At 37.3% G+C, this 13,881-nt stretch overlaps 1 protein-coding gene across 1 annotated transcript; it reads right to left on the reverse strand.

Annotated features, from left to right (window-relative positions):
- Positions 1–6,993: 6,993 nt before the first annotated feature.
- On the reverse strand, positions 6,994–12,240 carry LOC138941649 (uncharacterized). Its single transcript, XM_070311491.1, has 2 exons — positions 11,639–12,240; positions 6,994–11,440 (listed from the first exon to the last, which is right to left on the reverse strand). The coding sequence occupies exons 1-2, from the start codon at positions 12,238–12,240 to the stop codon at positions 6,994–6,996; spliced, it is 5,049 nt and encodes a 1,682-aa protein (XP_070167592.1).
- Positions 12,241–13,881: the final 1,641 nt, after the last annotated feature.

The raw sequence follows: 13,881 nt of genomic DNA on the forward strand, positions 1-13,881 counted from the left end.
ATATATTAAAGACTTTTTAAGTAAATCACTTAGTATTTAAAGATACATGTTAACTGAGGACTGAGTATTAGCATATTTTCTATAATATGAAATGTTTAACTGGCATGTATTTTGTTTCATTATATAATAGATGCAAGTTCTTCCTGGAAGAAAAAAGGGATCAAATATTTATGTATATGATGATCATTTGTACTGTATGGATAATCGCTATGACAATGTCTTTCGATGTAACATACGGAAGACAACAAAGTGTCCAGGCTACGTCATTCAGGATAATAATAGAGTAAACATGTTGAAGGAACATAATCATCCAAAGTTACCACTCATCAAACAACAGATTGAAATGAAAGAAGAAATACTAAGACTCTCTCGTGAAACTCATATTGGACTAAAAGAAATCTTTGATTCAGTTTGCAGAAGGTAAAATTATTGTATTTCTTCCATATATTTTATCAAAATTTCTATGATTTATAACATAATGATTTTGCAATTTTATGATATATTGACTTGATTGTTTTAAGACATCTTTAGTAGCAAAATCTTATGATCTAGGAATATATTATCTCTGATATTTTAAATATGTTAATATTTCGAGTTTGAAACCTGCTTACATCTTTAGCATCCTGAGTTTAAATTTTTGGTAGTGTTTCAATTTCTTGATTTTGTGTATTTTGTGGAAGAAGACAATTTGTATATCAGAAATATTGTTATTAAATGGATCACATAATTTTATAATATCTTGAACAATTAAATTTTATAGCTTTGATATATTTTCAACATCTTGATCTTGATTTGAAAGTTTAAGACTTCTCTTAGCAATTTTCTTATTAACTGAAATTTTTAATAAAATGGATTCTGTATAAAAATCTATTTGTTGATATATGAATCCTATTGTTGATTTATAAGTCTCTATTGCATAATTGTTTGAAGAAATTACTATCAAAAGACAAATGTTTTTAATCTTTTTAGGAATTTCTTTAATACAGTTTTGTGTTGAATTATTATTTATAATGTTTGCATCTTTAATGTTGGATGCATCCACTATTTTTTCAATAATTCTAACTTCAACAGGTGCAATTTCATGTTCCGCATTTCTTAATTCAAATAATTATTTTGAATGTTTATTAATATATGTACAATTATCCTACAGTGTACTTTTATTTACATTTGCATCACTTTTATAAATATATACTTCTTAACATATTGTTTTTTATTCACATCAAGCGATGCGGCAGCGTCGCGACGCTAAGTATATAAAAAAAACGTTTCGGCTTGTCAACGGTTTGCCTATGTTGTCTATGTACAGGGGCCGCGACGCTACCAAGTAGCTTATCCGGAGTTTTACGTCTAATAAACTTTCGATTAAAATTCCTCAGGAACCAAGCCGTTAATCAAAAATCACTTTTCTTATACAATGTGGATGCAAGCTTTCTATTGCGACCAGTTTGAATAAGATTAGTGCAGTCAATCCTGAGGAATGATAATCGTATGCCAGAAATGACATTTTTCGTTCTTCATCATTATCATAATAAAATAAGTTTCAGACTCTCACGTACGTATGCTCGCACGCACACACGCAAAGCGAGTTTGTCCCTCACGGCGCGTTTGCAGCGCTCATGTACGATTATTCGCTTGAGTGTGCAAATACGCCTTGAGAGACAATGTGTATGTGCGTGCATACGTATATGATACGTATCAAGCAGTACGCGACAAATACTGTAGATATTAATACATCCAACTCTTGAAAAATCCTTTGTCTTGCAAGGCAACCACTGAAACAGCGTCATCTATTAATCTGAGGTGATAAACTCTTGCTTCATAGAGTGTTACTGGGTGGGTAACAATGTAAATGATAAATAAAAATACGTATATAATTGTGAGATATTTTCTTTAATTTAACATTTTTTGTCATAATTAACCTTTTCTTCTTACTATCATTAATTTTATTAATATAGGCTTTTAATAAAACGTTAAAATATTTGTCTAAAAATATTTTATAACAATCGTTACATATACACATATTTTCCTTAATATTACAATTTGATATTAATTTTGCTTTAACATTTGATGTACTTTCGTTAAGATAAACTTCAATATTACTTTTAAAACATAATATAATCACGAACCACTTAACTACGAGACCAGCGTTCTCCTCTACTAAAGAAATACTAACAACTCAGGCCACGTGGTAGCGCTAGTGCGCTGTATTGCCTGTTTTTAATCGAAGTTGAACGTATTAATATCTACAGTATTTGTACGCGGTAGCATCGCGACGTCAAGGTATAATAACGATATAAGGTTAATGTTCGCGACGTCAAGATATAATAACATTATAAGGTTAATGTTATATTTGAATCTGCTGCAGAAAATATATTTGGTCCTATCGAGTAAGTAGATTGAAATTTTGTATATATATCTGCTTATACATATATGTCTGCTTATATATGTTTATTTATTGTTTTATAAGTATATTATTTCTTGATTATATCTGAATATTATCTAAATTATAGCGCGTATTTGCAGGATAAAGCAAAATCAATCAATCCTTTCAAGAAGGCCGATATACTTTTAGCTGGGATTTCTTCAACTGGGATTGCATACAGTATAAGACCGTATGCAATCCCAGCTGAAGAACTTTGCTAAACAACGTAATATATTGGGTTATAGAGATTTGGTAGTAACAGACAGTAAGTACAATATAGTAGCACATATAAAACATTCAGTAGCACATATAAAACCACCCAGTCAGCCAGGTCTGTTCTAACAGATATTGCCAAATGCTTGCTACAAATTATTGTCAGCGAAAAGGCTATAAATTTGGTACAAGAGTTGTTATTACCGATTAAGCTGGCAGATTGCCGCCAAGAATAAAGCAAAGCTTGCTAACATAACTACACAGCAAATTGGCGACAGAAACCGAGCAAAGCTTGCTGACATGACTGACATCAGATTGTCGGCAAAAACTGAGCAGGATCTAGAGTGCGCAATCTGATGGCAAATTGGCAGCAAAAACCGAACAAAATCTGCAGCTTATTACAAAGTATTATAAAATAGTTCAGTCGCTTGTCGCTATGCGGCGCGTTATTCATTATCTATACCCGTATTCAAATTCTTGTCATGAGTGTATATAAAGCCTACAAAATGCTAATAATATTATAATATATATATTTCTATCAATTCAATTTTTGACATAATTCTTATATAGGAAATTCAGATATTGAATTGATTTTTGGCAAATCGGACAGATAATTGTTCGATTTTCACTTATTCAAAACAATTTCTGTCCAAAAAGATCTTTAATTTTATAAATTAAGTTATTTGAATTTACTTATATGTTTTAACATATTAATATATGATTTTATATAATGTCTAATTATCTAATGGTCATTTTATGACCAAAACTTATCATCATTTTGTTACTTAGGGTTAAGGCTTTAAATCTATTTAAATATATACTTTTATATGAATGGCCAAAAGCTGCAGAATTTGTTCGGTTTTTGCTGACAATCTGCTATCAGATTGTCTTGCGCAGATCTTGGTCGATTTTTGCCATCAATTTGGCGTCAAATCATGTCAAGCTTTGCTCGGTTTTTGCCGTCAATTTGCTGTCAGGTTATGTCAACAAGCTTTGTCACCAAAACACAAGCTTAATGCGGACACAGATGGCACTGGATTTGTTACCAAGTTTTGAGCGTATTTGATGCCAATTTGGCAACAATTTGTTATCAAATTGTTTACTGGGCAGATATGTAAATTAAATTAAATATTAAAATTCTGTTCTTTTCATTGCACACAGATAGAGGGAAGTGACCATAAAGCACTTAACTTCGGATGGACATAAAAACGATTAATAACTGTCGAAGTAAAAGAAATATTTACTATTTATAATGGGGTAAGGGGAATCCTTGCTCTTATGTTAAGTGATTGAACTGAAGTTGAATTCAATGTGTTGAATAGCTTGAAATTTGTGAAACACGAATACCGAAAATAAATTTAAGCTATAATTTTAACTATATAATTATAACTATGTAATTATAGTTTAAATTTATTTTCGGTATTCGTGTTTCACAAATATCAAGCTATTCACATGTAATATTATAATAGCATGTTGCAATGCGAGATATATACATAAGTTTTATGAACATTATCAGAGAGAAATCACTGACATTATTACATTTTTGATAAAATCGTAGGAATTTACAAGTTTTACTTCACAACTATATAATCAAAAATATAATAATGTCAGTGATTTCTCTCTGATAATGTTCATAAAACTTATGAATATATATCTCGCATTGCAACATGCTATTATAATATTACACGTATGCAAAAAAAGCCAAAGTATTCATACGTAGTATTTATTTATTATTCTCAAAGTGGATCTTACTGCAACAAAATTTTGATCGTTTTCATTTATTAATCTGTTTATGAGTATACATACATAGTATGTATACTTTGGCTTTCTTTATACATATAACTATATTACATTATTTAAGAAACAGAAAAACCTATGATAATTATATATCACATTGCACAACATGCTATTACAATATTAGTTATACATATGCGAAGAAAGCCAAAGTATACATACGTAGTATTTATTATTCTCAAAGTGAATCTTATTGCAACAAAATTTTAATCGCTTTAATTTATTAATCCGTTTGTCAGTATATATACGTAGTATATTTTGGCTTTCTTTGCATACATATTGAAAGACAGAAAGACGAATTAAGTGTGACTTGAAAAAAACTATATTTAATTATATGTTTGTGTAAAATAAAAAGGACAATTATAATTTTTATATATATATTAAATTTTTATTTAAATATTATACCTATAATTATATTTTATAAAAAAAGAGAAATAAATGTATTTAATACGTAATTAATATTTTTAGATTATTTACAAATGGCTAAACAATGAGTTGCATATCTACGTTAATATAGCAAAACATATCTTGGGAATTCTATCAAAAATATTACATTATATACAGTTGGATTGAAAGCATCACAATTATAGCGTCATAGAGCTTGAAATAGGAATGTTAAGCATTAGTCAAAGAAGAGAAATAAGGTAATAATTTTGTTTATAAATTATATAATAAAGGTTATTTATTTTCTTAGACTAAATTCTCTAAGGACAAGACTTATTGTTAATCTATTTAACTTGTTTTGATATAATGGTTGAACTTATTTTTTAAAACATGAAAAATGTGGAAATTGATTATTTGGATAGAGCTGCCTTTTACAATATAATGTTATCAGAGAACATTAGAATATCTGTCATCAACAAAAAGTAATTCAAATTTGAATCAAAATGAGGAGGAAGTTTAGTATCACTAATCAATTCTTCCTCCTCATTTTGATTCAAATTTGAACTACTTTTTGTCGATGACAGATATTCTAATACTCTCCGATAACATCATATTGCAAAAGGCAGCTCTATCCGAATAAACCATCAATTTCCACATTTCTTATTGTTCTAAAAAATAAGTTCAACCATTATGTCAAAAAAGTTAAATAAATTAACAATAAATCTTGTCCCTAAAGAATTTAGTCTAAGAAAATAAATAATCTTTATTATATAATTTATAAACCAAATTATTACCTTATTTCTTTTCCTTGACTAATGCTCAACATTTCTATTTCGGGTTCCAATTCTGACGCTTTCAATTCAACTGTCTATGTAATATTTTTGATAAAATTCCCACAAGATTTATTTTCTTATTTAATATAACATGCAACTGATCGCTTAGCTATTTGTAGACCTAAAAATATTAATTACGCATTGATTACATTTATATATAAAATCTAAATAAAGATTTATACATTTCCAAAACTAAACGTTACGAATAATTCCAGATCCACAAAATATTTGTAGATTATAGAAGTGCTTTGATATGATTTCATCATTTCATTATTCTTTATGCTAATTAAAAATGTGTATTTAATGCTGTTGTTTTTATGGTATTTTTGGTAGAATTCTCATAAGATTTATTTTGCTATTAACATAAACTCATTGCTTAGCCATATTTATGTTAACTTAAAAATATTAATTATGCATTAATTACATTTATGTAAAATAAAATAAACATTATATACAAATGCGCGTTTGCGAGTATAATTATTAACTTATCGTTTTCGAAAACATAGTGTAGCCGCGCCTTCGAATTACACGTCCACATTAACAGAATTTATTTGTTTCGCCGATCGGAGAGATAGGACGTAAATGACTTGAGCGGGTTTAGTTTGTTGAAAAGTGTTTATTCCTTTCGACACCAACTCCCGGACCGTCTTAGGTAATCGCACGCGACAGCAAGATATAACCGGACACGCGAATTATCGTTTTAACTAAAACTATACGAGCGTTAGACTTTCGGTGTGCTCCCGGTGAAGGCTTGCGACGAAGTCTCTTAACTAAAAGCCCTTCTCTGCGATCCACGTACAATAGTCCTGGTCGATACGTGTACTACAAAAAACGGAATTTCGATCGTTCGATTCCGAGAGTCAATCGGCTATCGACAACGAGGTGTTTGTCAGAATCGAACGATACGAAGAAACCACAAAAACGGAATGAAAACAAAGCCTCGAACGTAACGTCTAGCTTTAGAAAGATCGAGAAGCGAAATTAATAATATAATTTATAAAACTCCTACTTTCTCGAACATCCCGCTCGCCTCGTATACCGGGTAGGTTACGAAATAACCAGTTCAATCCTACCATCATAATCGATACACGGCAACTTAATGATAATTCTCGATCAGACGGTCCGAAGAGCTCTACAGCAAATTTTTCCACATACAATAATAGGAGAAGAGTACAGACAAAGATCGTAGGTGATTCAATCGAAATACATGAATTAACATAATCAGTAAATCTTAGCACAGGGTTATTTACATAGGCGTTCTTATAATAGATATATGTACATATACAGAGCGTGACGATAATTAAAGTCAAACTTAATTATTAACGCAAAAAGAAAACGCAAATTAATTTAAGAGCCAGTGTCACTTGATACTGGTAGCTGACAGATCTGCGTTATTGGTCGCTTTAGAGTGGTTTTGGCAGTACGCAATGTAACTACTCGGACATGCCCATCCGATCCCGGATGTACGTCTAATATTCGGGCAAGTTCCCATTTCGAAGGAGGTGCCAAATTATTTTTCAACAGTACCAGCTCGTTAATTTTGAGCTCCGGTTTGTTTTCTCGCCATTTACGCCTTTGTTGCAATGTATGCAAATAATCAGAAGACCAAGAACGCCAGATCTGCTCTAAAATCGCACGCACTTGCTGCCATCGAGACAGCCGATTCGAATCGATATCTAAAACAGATTCTTCAGGCGGGCTTACTAACGGGCGACCGACTAAAAAATGACCCGGAGTTAACGCGGAAAAGTCATTCGGATCATCATGTAACGCGGAAATCGGGCGGGAATTTAGGCAAGCCTCGATTTGACACAGCAGCGTAGCGAACTCGATCTGCGATAATGTTCGGGAACCAATCGCTCGTTTCAAATGAAACTTTAATCCTTTGACACCGGCTTCCCAAAGTCCGCCGAAATGCGGAGCCGAGGGAGGTATAAAATGCCATTTTACGTTATCATTAGCTATAGCGTCTTGTATTTGAGGGTCGGCGACAAGTCGCTGAAAGGTAGTGTTTAATTCGCGGTCTGCGCCTTGAAAATTAGTGCCGTTATCACTGTACATGTCGGATGGAAGACCGCGACGGCTTGCAAATCTCCGAAAGGCGGAGAGAAAACCGTTAGTAGCGTAATCATCTACGTATTCTAAATGGACGGCCTTTGTCGAGAGACAAATAAAAACGGCAACATAATATTTTTTGGATCGTTGACCGCGGCCGACTGACGGAATAATATTCATCGGCCCGGCGTAATCGACGCCTGTGTGCGAGAACGGAGCCGAAGGCGTGACGCGGGGCTGGGGGAGATTCCCCATCAGCTGTTGCGAGGTACGTGCGCGTTCGCGTACGCACTTTACACAACTACGTATAAGAGATTTTACACTGGTGCGCGCTGAAATTATCCAATAATTTTGGCGTAAAATTCTTAACATTAATTGAGTGCCTCCATGAAGAGAGGCTTTATGAGCTTGAGCTATTAATAAATCCGAAATTCGATGTTTCGGTAAAATTATAGGATGCCGTTCATCATAACTGAGTGACGAATTGTCAATCCGCCCGCCGAGGCGAATTAATTTATCTTTCCCGAGAAAGGGGTTAAGCGATAACAAAGAACTGGATCTTGGCAGTAAACTTTTATCGTTTAACGCTTGAATTTCGGATGGAAAACGACGTTGTTGCACGTAACGGAGCCAAAACAAGGAAGCTTCTTTGATTTCGGCAGCGGACAAGCACGTCGTATTCACGTTCGTATTGGTCGCGCGACATTTTAGATTATTAATAAAACGTTGCACGCGTGCCGTGACTCGAATTAACTTCTTCCATGTAGAGACTTCGTTCGGTAATTGCCACTCCAGAATATGTTGAGCATGACAAACGATCGTATTTCGCGTTTCGGTTTCGATTATCTGACGATCGGCCTCAAGTTGATCTTTTAATTTATCATGGATCGGCCACGCGGTAGAAGGGGAACGCAACCAGGCAGGGCCGGCCCACCAAAGTTCGAAATCGCTGAGTTCAGCGGGTGACAAACCTCGCGACGCGCAATCCGCTGGATTTTCTTTAGATGGGACGTGATTCCATTTAATCGACGGCAGCCGAGTTTGTACTTCCGATACACGATTCGCCACATAAGTAGTCCATCTTGATGGATGGCCTCGTAACCATGCGAGCGCGACCGAAGAATCTGTCCATCCGTACATCGGAATATGCTGCAAATTTAACGATTTTTGCACGAATTCTAGCAATCGAGTTAATAAGACTATGGCATTTAATTCTAGACGCGGCACGCTAATCGTTTTAATCGGCGCTACCTTTGATTTTGCGGTTATTAAGACTACTGAAAACTCGCTGAGCGATCGGAGAATTCTTAAATAAACGACAGCGGCGTACGCGCGATTAGACGCGTCGGCGAACCCGTGCAACTCGATAGCCAAATTTTTCGGATGCATTCCAGTCCATCGCGGAATGCGAATTTCCTTTAAATTTATGAATTCCGCACAATATTTTTTCCAGGGCTCTAACAAGTCCGCCGCGATAGGAGAATCCCAATCGAGTTTTCTTAGCCACAGTTCTTGAATCATAATTTTCGCGGTGATTATTACCGGAGAAACCCATCCCAATGGATCGAAGAATTTCGCGATAAATGATAGTATCAAACGTTTCGTATTCATATTGACCGAAGGTGACTTAATTTGAAAACGAAACGAATCTTCTCGTGGTATCCACTCAATTCCGAGCACATTAAGCGTATCGTCCTTATCGAATGTACGAGCGATAGCGAGTTCATGCTCTCCCGGAGGAATGTCTGTTAATAATTCTATAGAATTGGCAGCCCATTTGCGTAAATGAAAACCGCCTCGCGCCATCAATTTCGTAAGCTGATCGCGACTTTCCTTTAGCGACGGAACTTCATCGGCGCCAAATAGAACGTCGTCGACGTAAATAAAATCTTGTAATATTGTTTGTGCTTTTGGAAAAGAATGACCTTCGTCGATAGCTAATTGATTGATAACGCGCATGGCTAAATACGGAGCTGGAGCAGTACCGTAAGTAACTGTAAGCAATCGATAAGATTGTATCGGAGAATTAATATTAGATCGCCAAAAAATCCGCAAAAAATCGACATCGTCTCGATGAACGCGGATCTGTCGAAACATCTTTTCGATATCGGCGGTGTACACATAACGAAACTGACGCCAACGAAGGATAATTGAGGACAAATCGCGTTGTAATTTAGGCCCGGTCATTAAATGATTATTTAATGTAGAACCATTACTCGTTTTGCACGACGCGTTAAATACTACGCGAAGTTTCGTCGTGCTGCTAGACTCGCGTAGTACCGGATGATGCGGTATATACACCGCTTGGTTAAGCGTCGGATTTTCGTTGGAGACAGGTTCCATATGACCCATAGATTTATATTCATTTAAGAAAGAATGATAGGGTTTCGCGAGATCCGGATTTTTTCGTAGGCGTTGTTCTAATTTCGAATAAAGAAGCGCGGCAGTTTCGCGCGAAGATCCTATATTGAGCGGAGGGTTGGTTTTAAATGGTAACCATATTATATAGCGGCCGTCTTCGGCACGCTGATGTGTTTCGATAAAATGTTGTTCGCATTTTTTATCTTCTTCCGACAGCTGAAGTTCGGAAGAAATTTCCTCGATCTCCCAAAATTTTTGAAGGAGAGAATCAAGCGAAGGAATTGTTACGCAATTTAATGAAGTCGCGGAACCGGTAATTGAATTAGAAGTGCTGGTAGGACCGGATAATATCCATCCTAAAGCAGTAAGCTGGGCCGTCGGAGTTCCGGTCGGACCATGTTTTACCTTTTGCTTTAATAACGATCCATATAAATCTGATCCGATGAGCAGATGGATCGGATGATTGCTAAACGGATCCGGATCCGCGAGAGATAATTTCCGTAAATGCGGCCAATAATCTACAGTTTTAGTCTTTGAGCCAGCGTATGACGTAATTTTTTGATATACGAAAGCAGTCAAAGAAAAGGTTGAGGAACCTCGCCCATTACAAGACTCGAGAGTAAGAGACACCTGAGATTTCGCTACGCCACTGTATCGTTCGCCGAAACATTGTACGTGGAGGCTCGCGCGGGAACGTTTCGTGCGCATAGTTTGACACAACGATTCCGAGATAAAGCTAACAGCCGAGCCTTGATCTAACAACGCACGAACTTTAAATTTACGTCCTTCGATGGTACGAAGTATTACCCATGCGGTGGCTAGTAACACGTTCGGCGGATTTTTCAGCGGCGAATGAATCGTTTGAACGGAAGCGACGGCGGTCTCGTTCTTTATCTCAGGGGCGGCTGAGCCGCTCGGTTGAGCGTTAAGCGTTTTGTTTTCCAAAACAGAATTTTCACTAATCTTCTGTACTGGTATATTCGAGTCACGATGCAAGAGCGTATGATGTGCTCGTCGGCACAAATTACAGCGTTTTTTACTCTTGCATGAGGTCGGGAAATGGCCGACCTTTAAACAATTAAAGCAACATTTGTGTGATTTGAGAAACTGAGTTCTCTGTTCGACGGATTTACGCTTAAACTCGTCGCATAACATCAAATTATGATTGCCGGAACAATTCAAACATTTTTCGGTGGCTACATTATTCACCGAGGCCCGATTAGAGCCTTTATTTTTAGGAGACGAAGTATCGGCATTTAACTTAGAATGATCGGTTAGTCCTCGAATTCGCAGCGTCATAAACTCTCGAATTTCTTCATACGTCGGAGAGGCGGTTGATTTACCGCGTTGCAGATTCCACTCATTACGTGTGCGTGGACTAAATTTTTGCGAAACAATATAGACTAATAAGTCATCCCATTTTTCAACAGGTCTGCCTAAATTTGTTAACGCGGCTAATGACGCGGCAACGGTATCGCGTAAACCTTTGAGTTCGACAGCGGATTCCGTTTTCATAATAGGCAAATCAGCGAAAGCATGAATATGCGCATGAATTATCGCGTTTTGATTATCGTACTCTTCGATAAGTAATTTCCACGCACCATCGTAATTTGTGTCTGCAATCTTAACATGATTAATTAATACAGCGGCTTCGCCCGTGACACTGGGTTTTAAATAATGTAATTTCTGCGTATTCGACAGCGATTCTTTCGAGGCGACGAGCGATTCGAATATTCCGCGGAAGTTTTCCCATTCCGCGAAATTACCGGAAAATTTCGGCAACGGGATTCGTGGTAATTGCAATGAAAACGCACCAGACAATTCGCGAGAAGAAATGTCGCTTACCGATGATGCCGCAGTCGGGTCGCACCGGGAGAATTTACCTATCACGTCTGCGAGGTAGTCCGCCGCTTCGTGGTAGACGTCCTCGGCCGCAAAAAATTCCTCCTCGGTGAAGTATTTGACTGTACGCTGTTCGTCGGCCGTTGCTATTTGCTGAAGCTGGACGTTGAGACGTTGACACCTTTCCCATAATGTCTCCAAGGCGTCCAGTCGACTCTTCGCCTTGTATTGCGTGACGTTGGCCTTGCCCATTTTCTTAAAGTTGGGGAACACTCGCTTCATCGAGCTTATTGTAATAGATTGCTCGATGAGGAGGCCCTGCAGTGAGTCCGTCATGACGGTATGCCGATAAGATTGAGCCTTTCAGCAACAATTTACCACTCGTTGGTCGTTGAGATGCTGAAGCGTGACGACAGTCCGTCGCACGCGGATGTGCGAAGACGCACTATAATTTTTCACTTAACTGTGCAGCGCGCTAAAGCGTGCGACAACTATGTGTAATTGCGGATTACGCAGGTCGCACTCTGAGGTGCGGAGTGCTAAAGAGCACAAAGATTGCACTTAAGCTGTGCAAAGCGCTAAGAAGCACGAGATTTGCGCGGCACTGCGGATTACGCAGGACGCACTTTGAGGTGCGGAGTGCTAAAGAGCACAAAGATTGCACTTAAGCTGTGCAAAGCGCTAAGAAGCGCGAGATTTGCGCGGCATTGCGGATTACGCAGGGCGCCAATAATAATGATACGTTGTGCTTAAGAGCACAACTTTAATAATGCAAAGGAATGCAAAGTTGACTTCGCGCACTTTATTTTCCCGGAAGTCCTTTCAACGCACTCGCGTTATTATTTACGGCAGCGGAATGCGGATAGATGTTTTGATATCGCGCACCGTCTCCGTCTCGCGATAGTTTTTATAAGTGCTGTTACCTTAGCGTGTCAGCGTTCTCACTCGCACTCCGCGAACTGATTACCGAATCACTATCTGTTTTTCCAATATCCGGCTCGAAGGACCATTTAATGTAGCCGCGCCTTCGAATTACACGTCCACATTAACAGAATTTATTTGTTTCGCCGATCGGAGAGATAGGACGTAAATGACTTGAGCGGGTTTAGTTTGTTGAAAAGTGTTTATTCCTTTCGACACCAACTCCCGGACCGTCTTAGGTAATCGCACGCGACAGCAAGATATAACCGGACACGCGAATTATCGTTTTAACTAAAACTATACGAGCGTTAGACTTTCGGTGTGCTCCCGGTGAAGGCTTGCGACGAAGTCTCTTAACTAAAAGCCCTTCTCTGCGATCCACGTACAATAGTCCTGGTCGATACGTGTACTACAAAAAACGGAATTTCGATCGTTCGATTCCGAGAGCCAATCGGCTATCGACAACGAGGTGTTTGTCAGAATCGAACGATACGAAGAAACCACAAAAACGGAATGAAAACAAAGCCTCGAACGTAACGTCTAGCTTTAGAAAGATCGAGAAGCGAAATTAATAATATAATTTATAAAACTCCTACTTTCTCGAGCACCGATTATGCGGCATCTACAATAGAGATTTTAAGCGCTAAACCTTAAGAAATTGACCAATCACAATCAAGTATGAGAAAAATACTCGACTATGATTGGTCAATTTCTTAAGGCTTATGGCTTAAAATCTCTATTGTAGACGCCGCATTAGAGATGACGTGTAAACGTAATCTATGCATGCTTATATGAGAGGTGCGTTCAGTAGAACCAACCGCTTATAGCAATTGAACGTAATTGGCTCTTACTTTTAGAACCAACAAATCAACACAAAGAGTTGATAAGACGACAACTCGGCAATTGTTCTGCTGAACGCAGCCAATAAATGCAGTGCAAGCGCGTGTGGTTTCCCGCGATTTTCCCGCAGAATATTTAACTTTTTACCTAATATGCTCATGTCGTTACGTGTCTGAAATGCTCTTGTCGTAATACCGCTTTTGTCGTAAGTAATTG

The sequence above is a fragment of the Polyergus mexicanus genome, unplaced genomic scaffold, assembly GCF_030449975.1.
Source record: "Polyergus mexicanus isolate NDT 795.1 unplaced genomic scaffold, iyPolMexi1.0 SCAF_20, whole genome shotgun sequence".
In the NCBI taxonomy this organism is placed as follows: domain Eukaryota; kingdom Metazoa; phylum Arthropoda; class Insecta; order Hymenoptera; family Formicidae; genus Polyergus; species Polyergus mexicanus.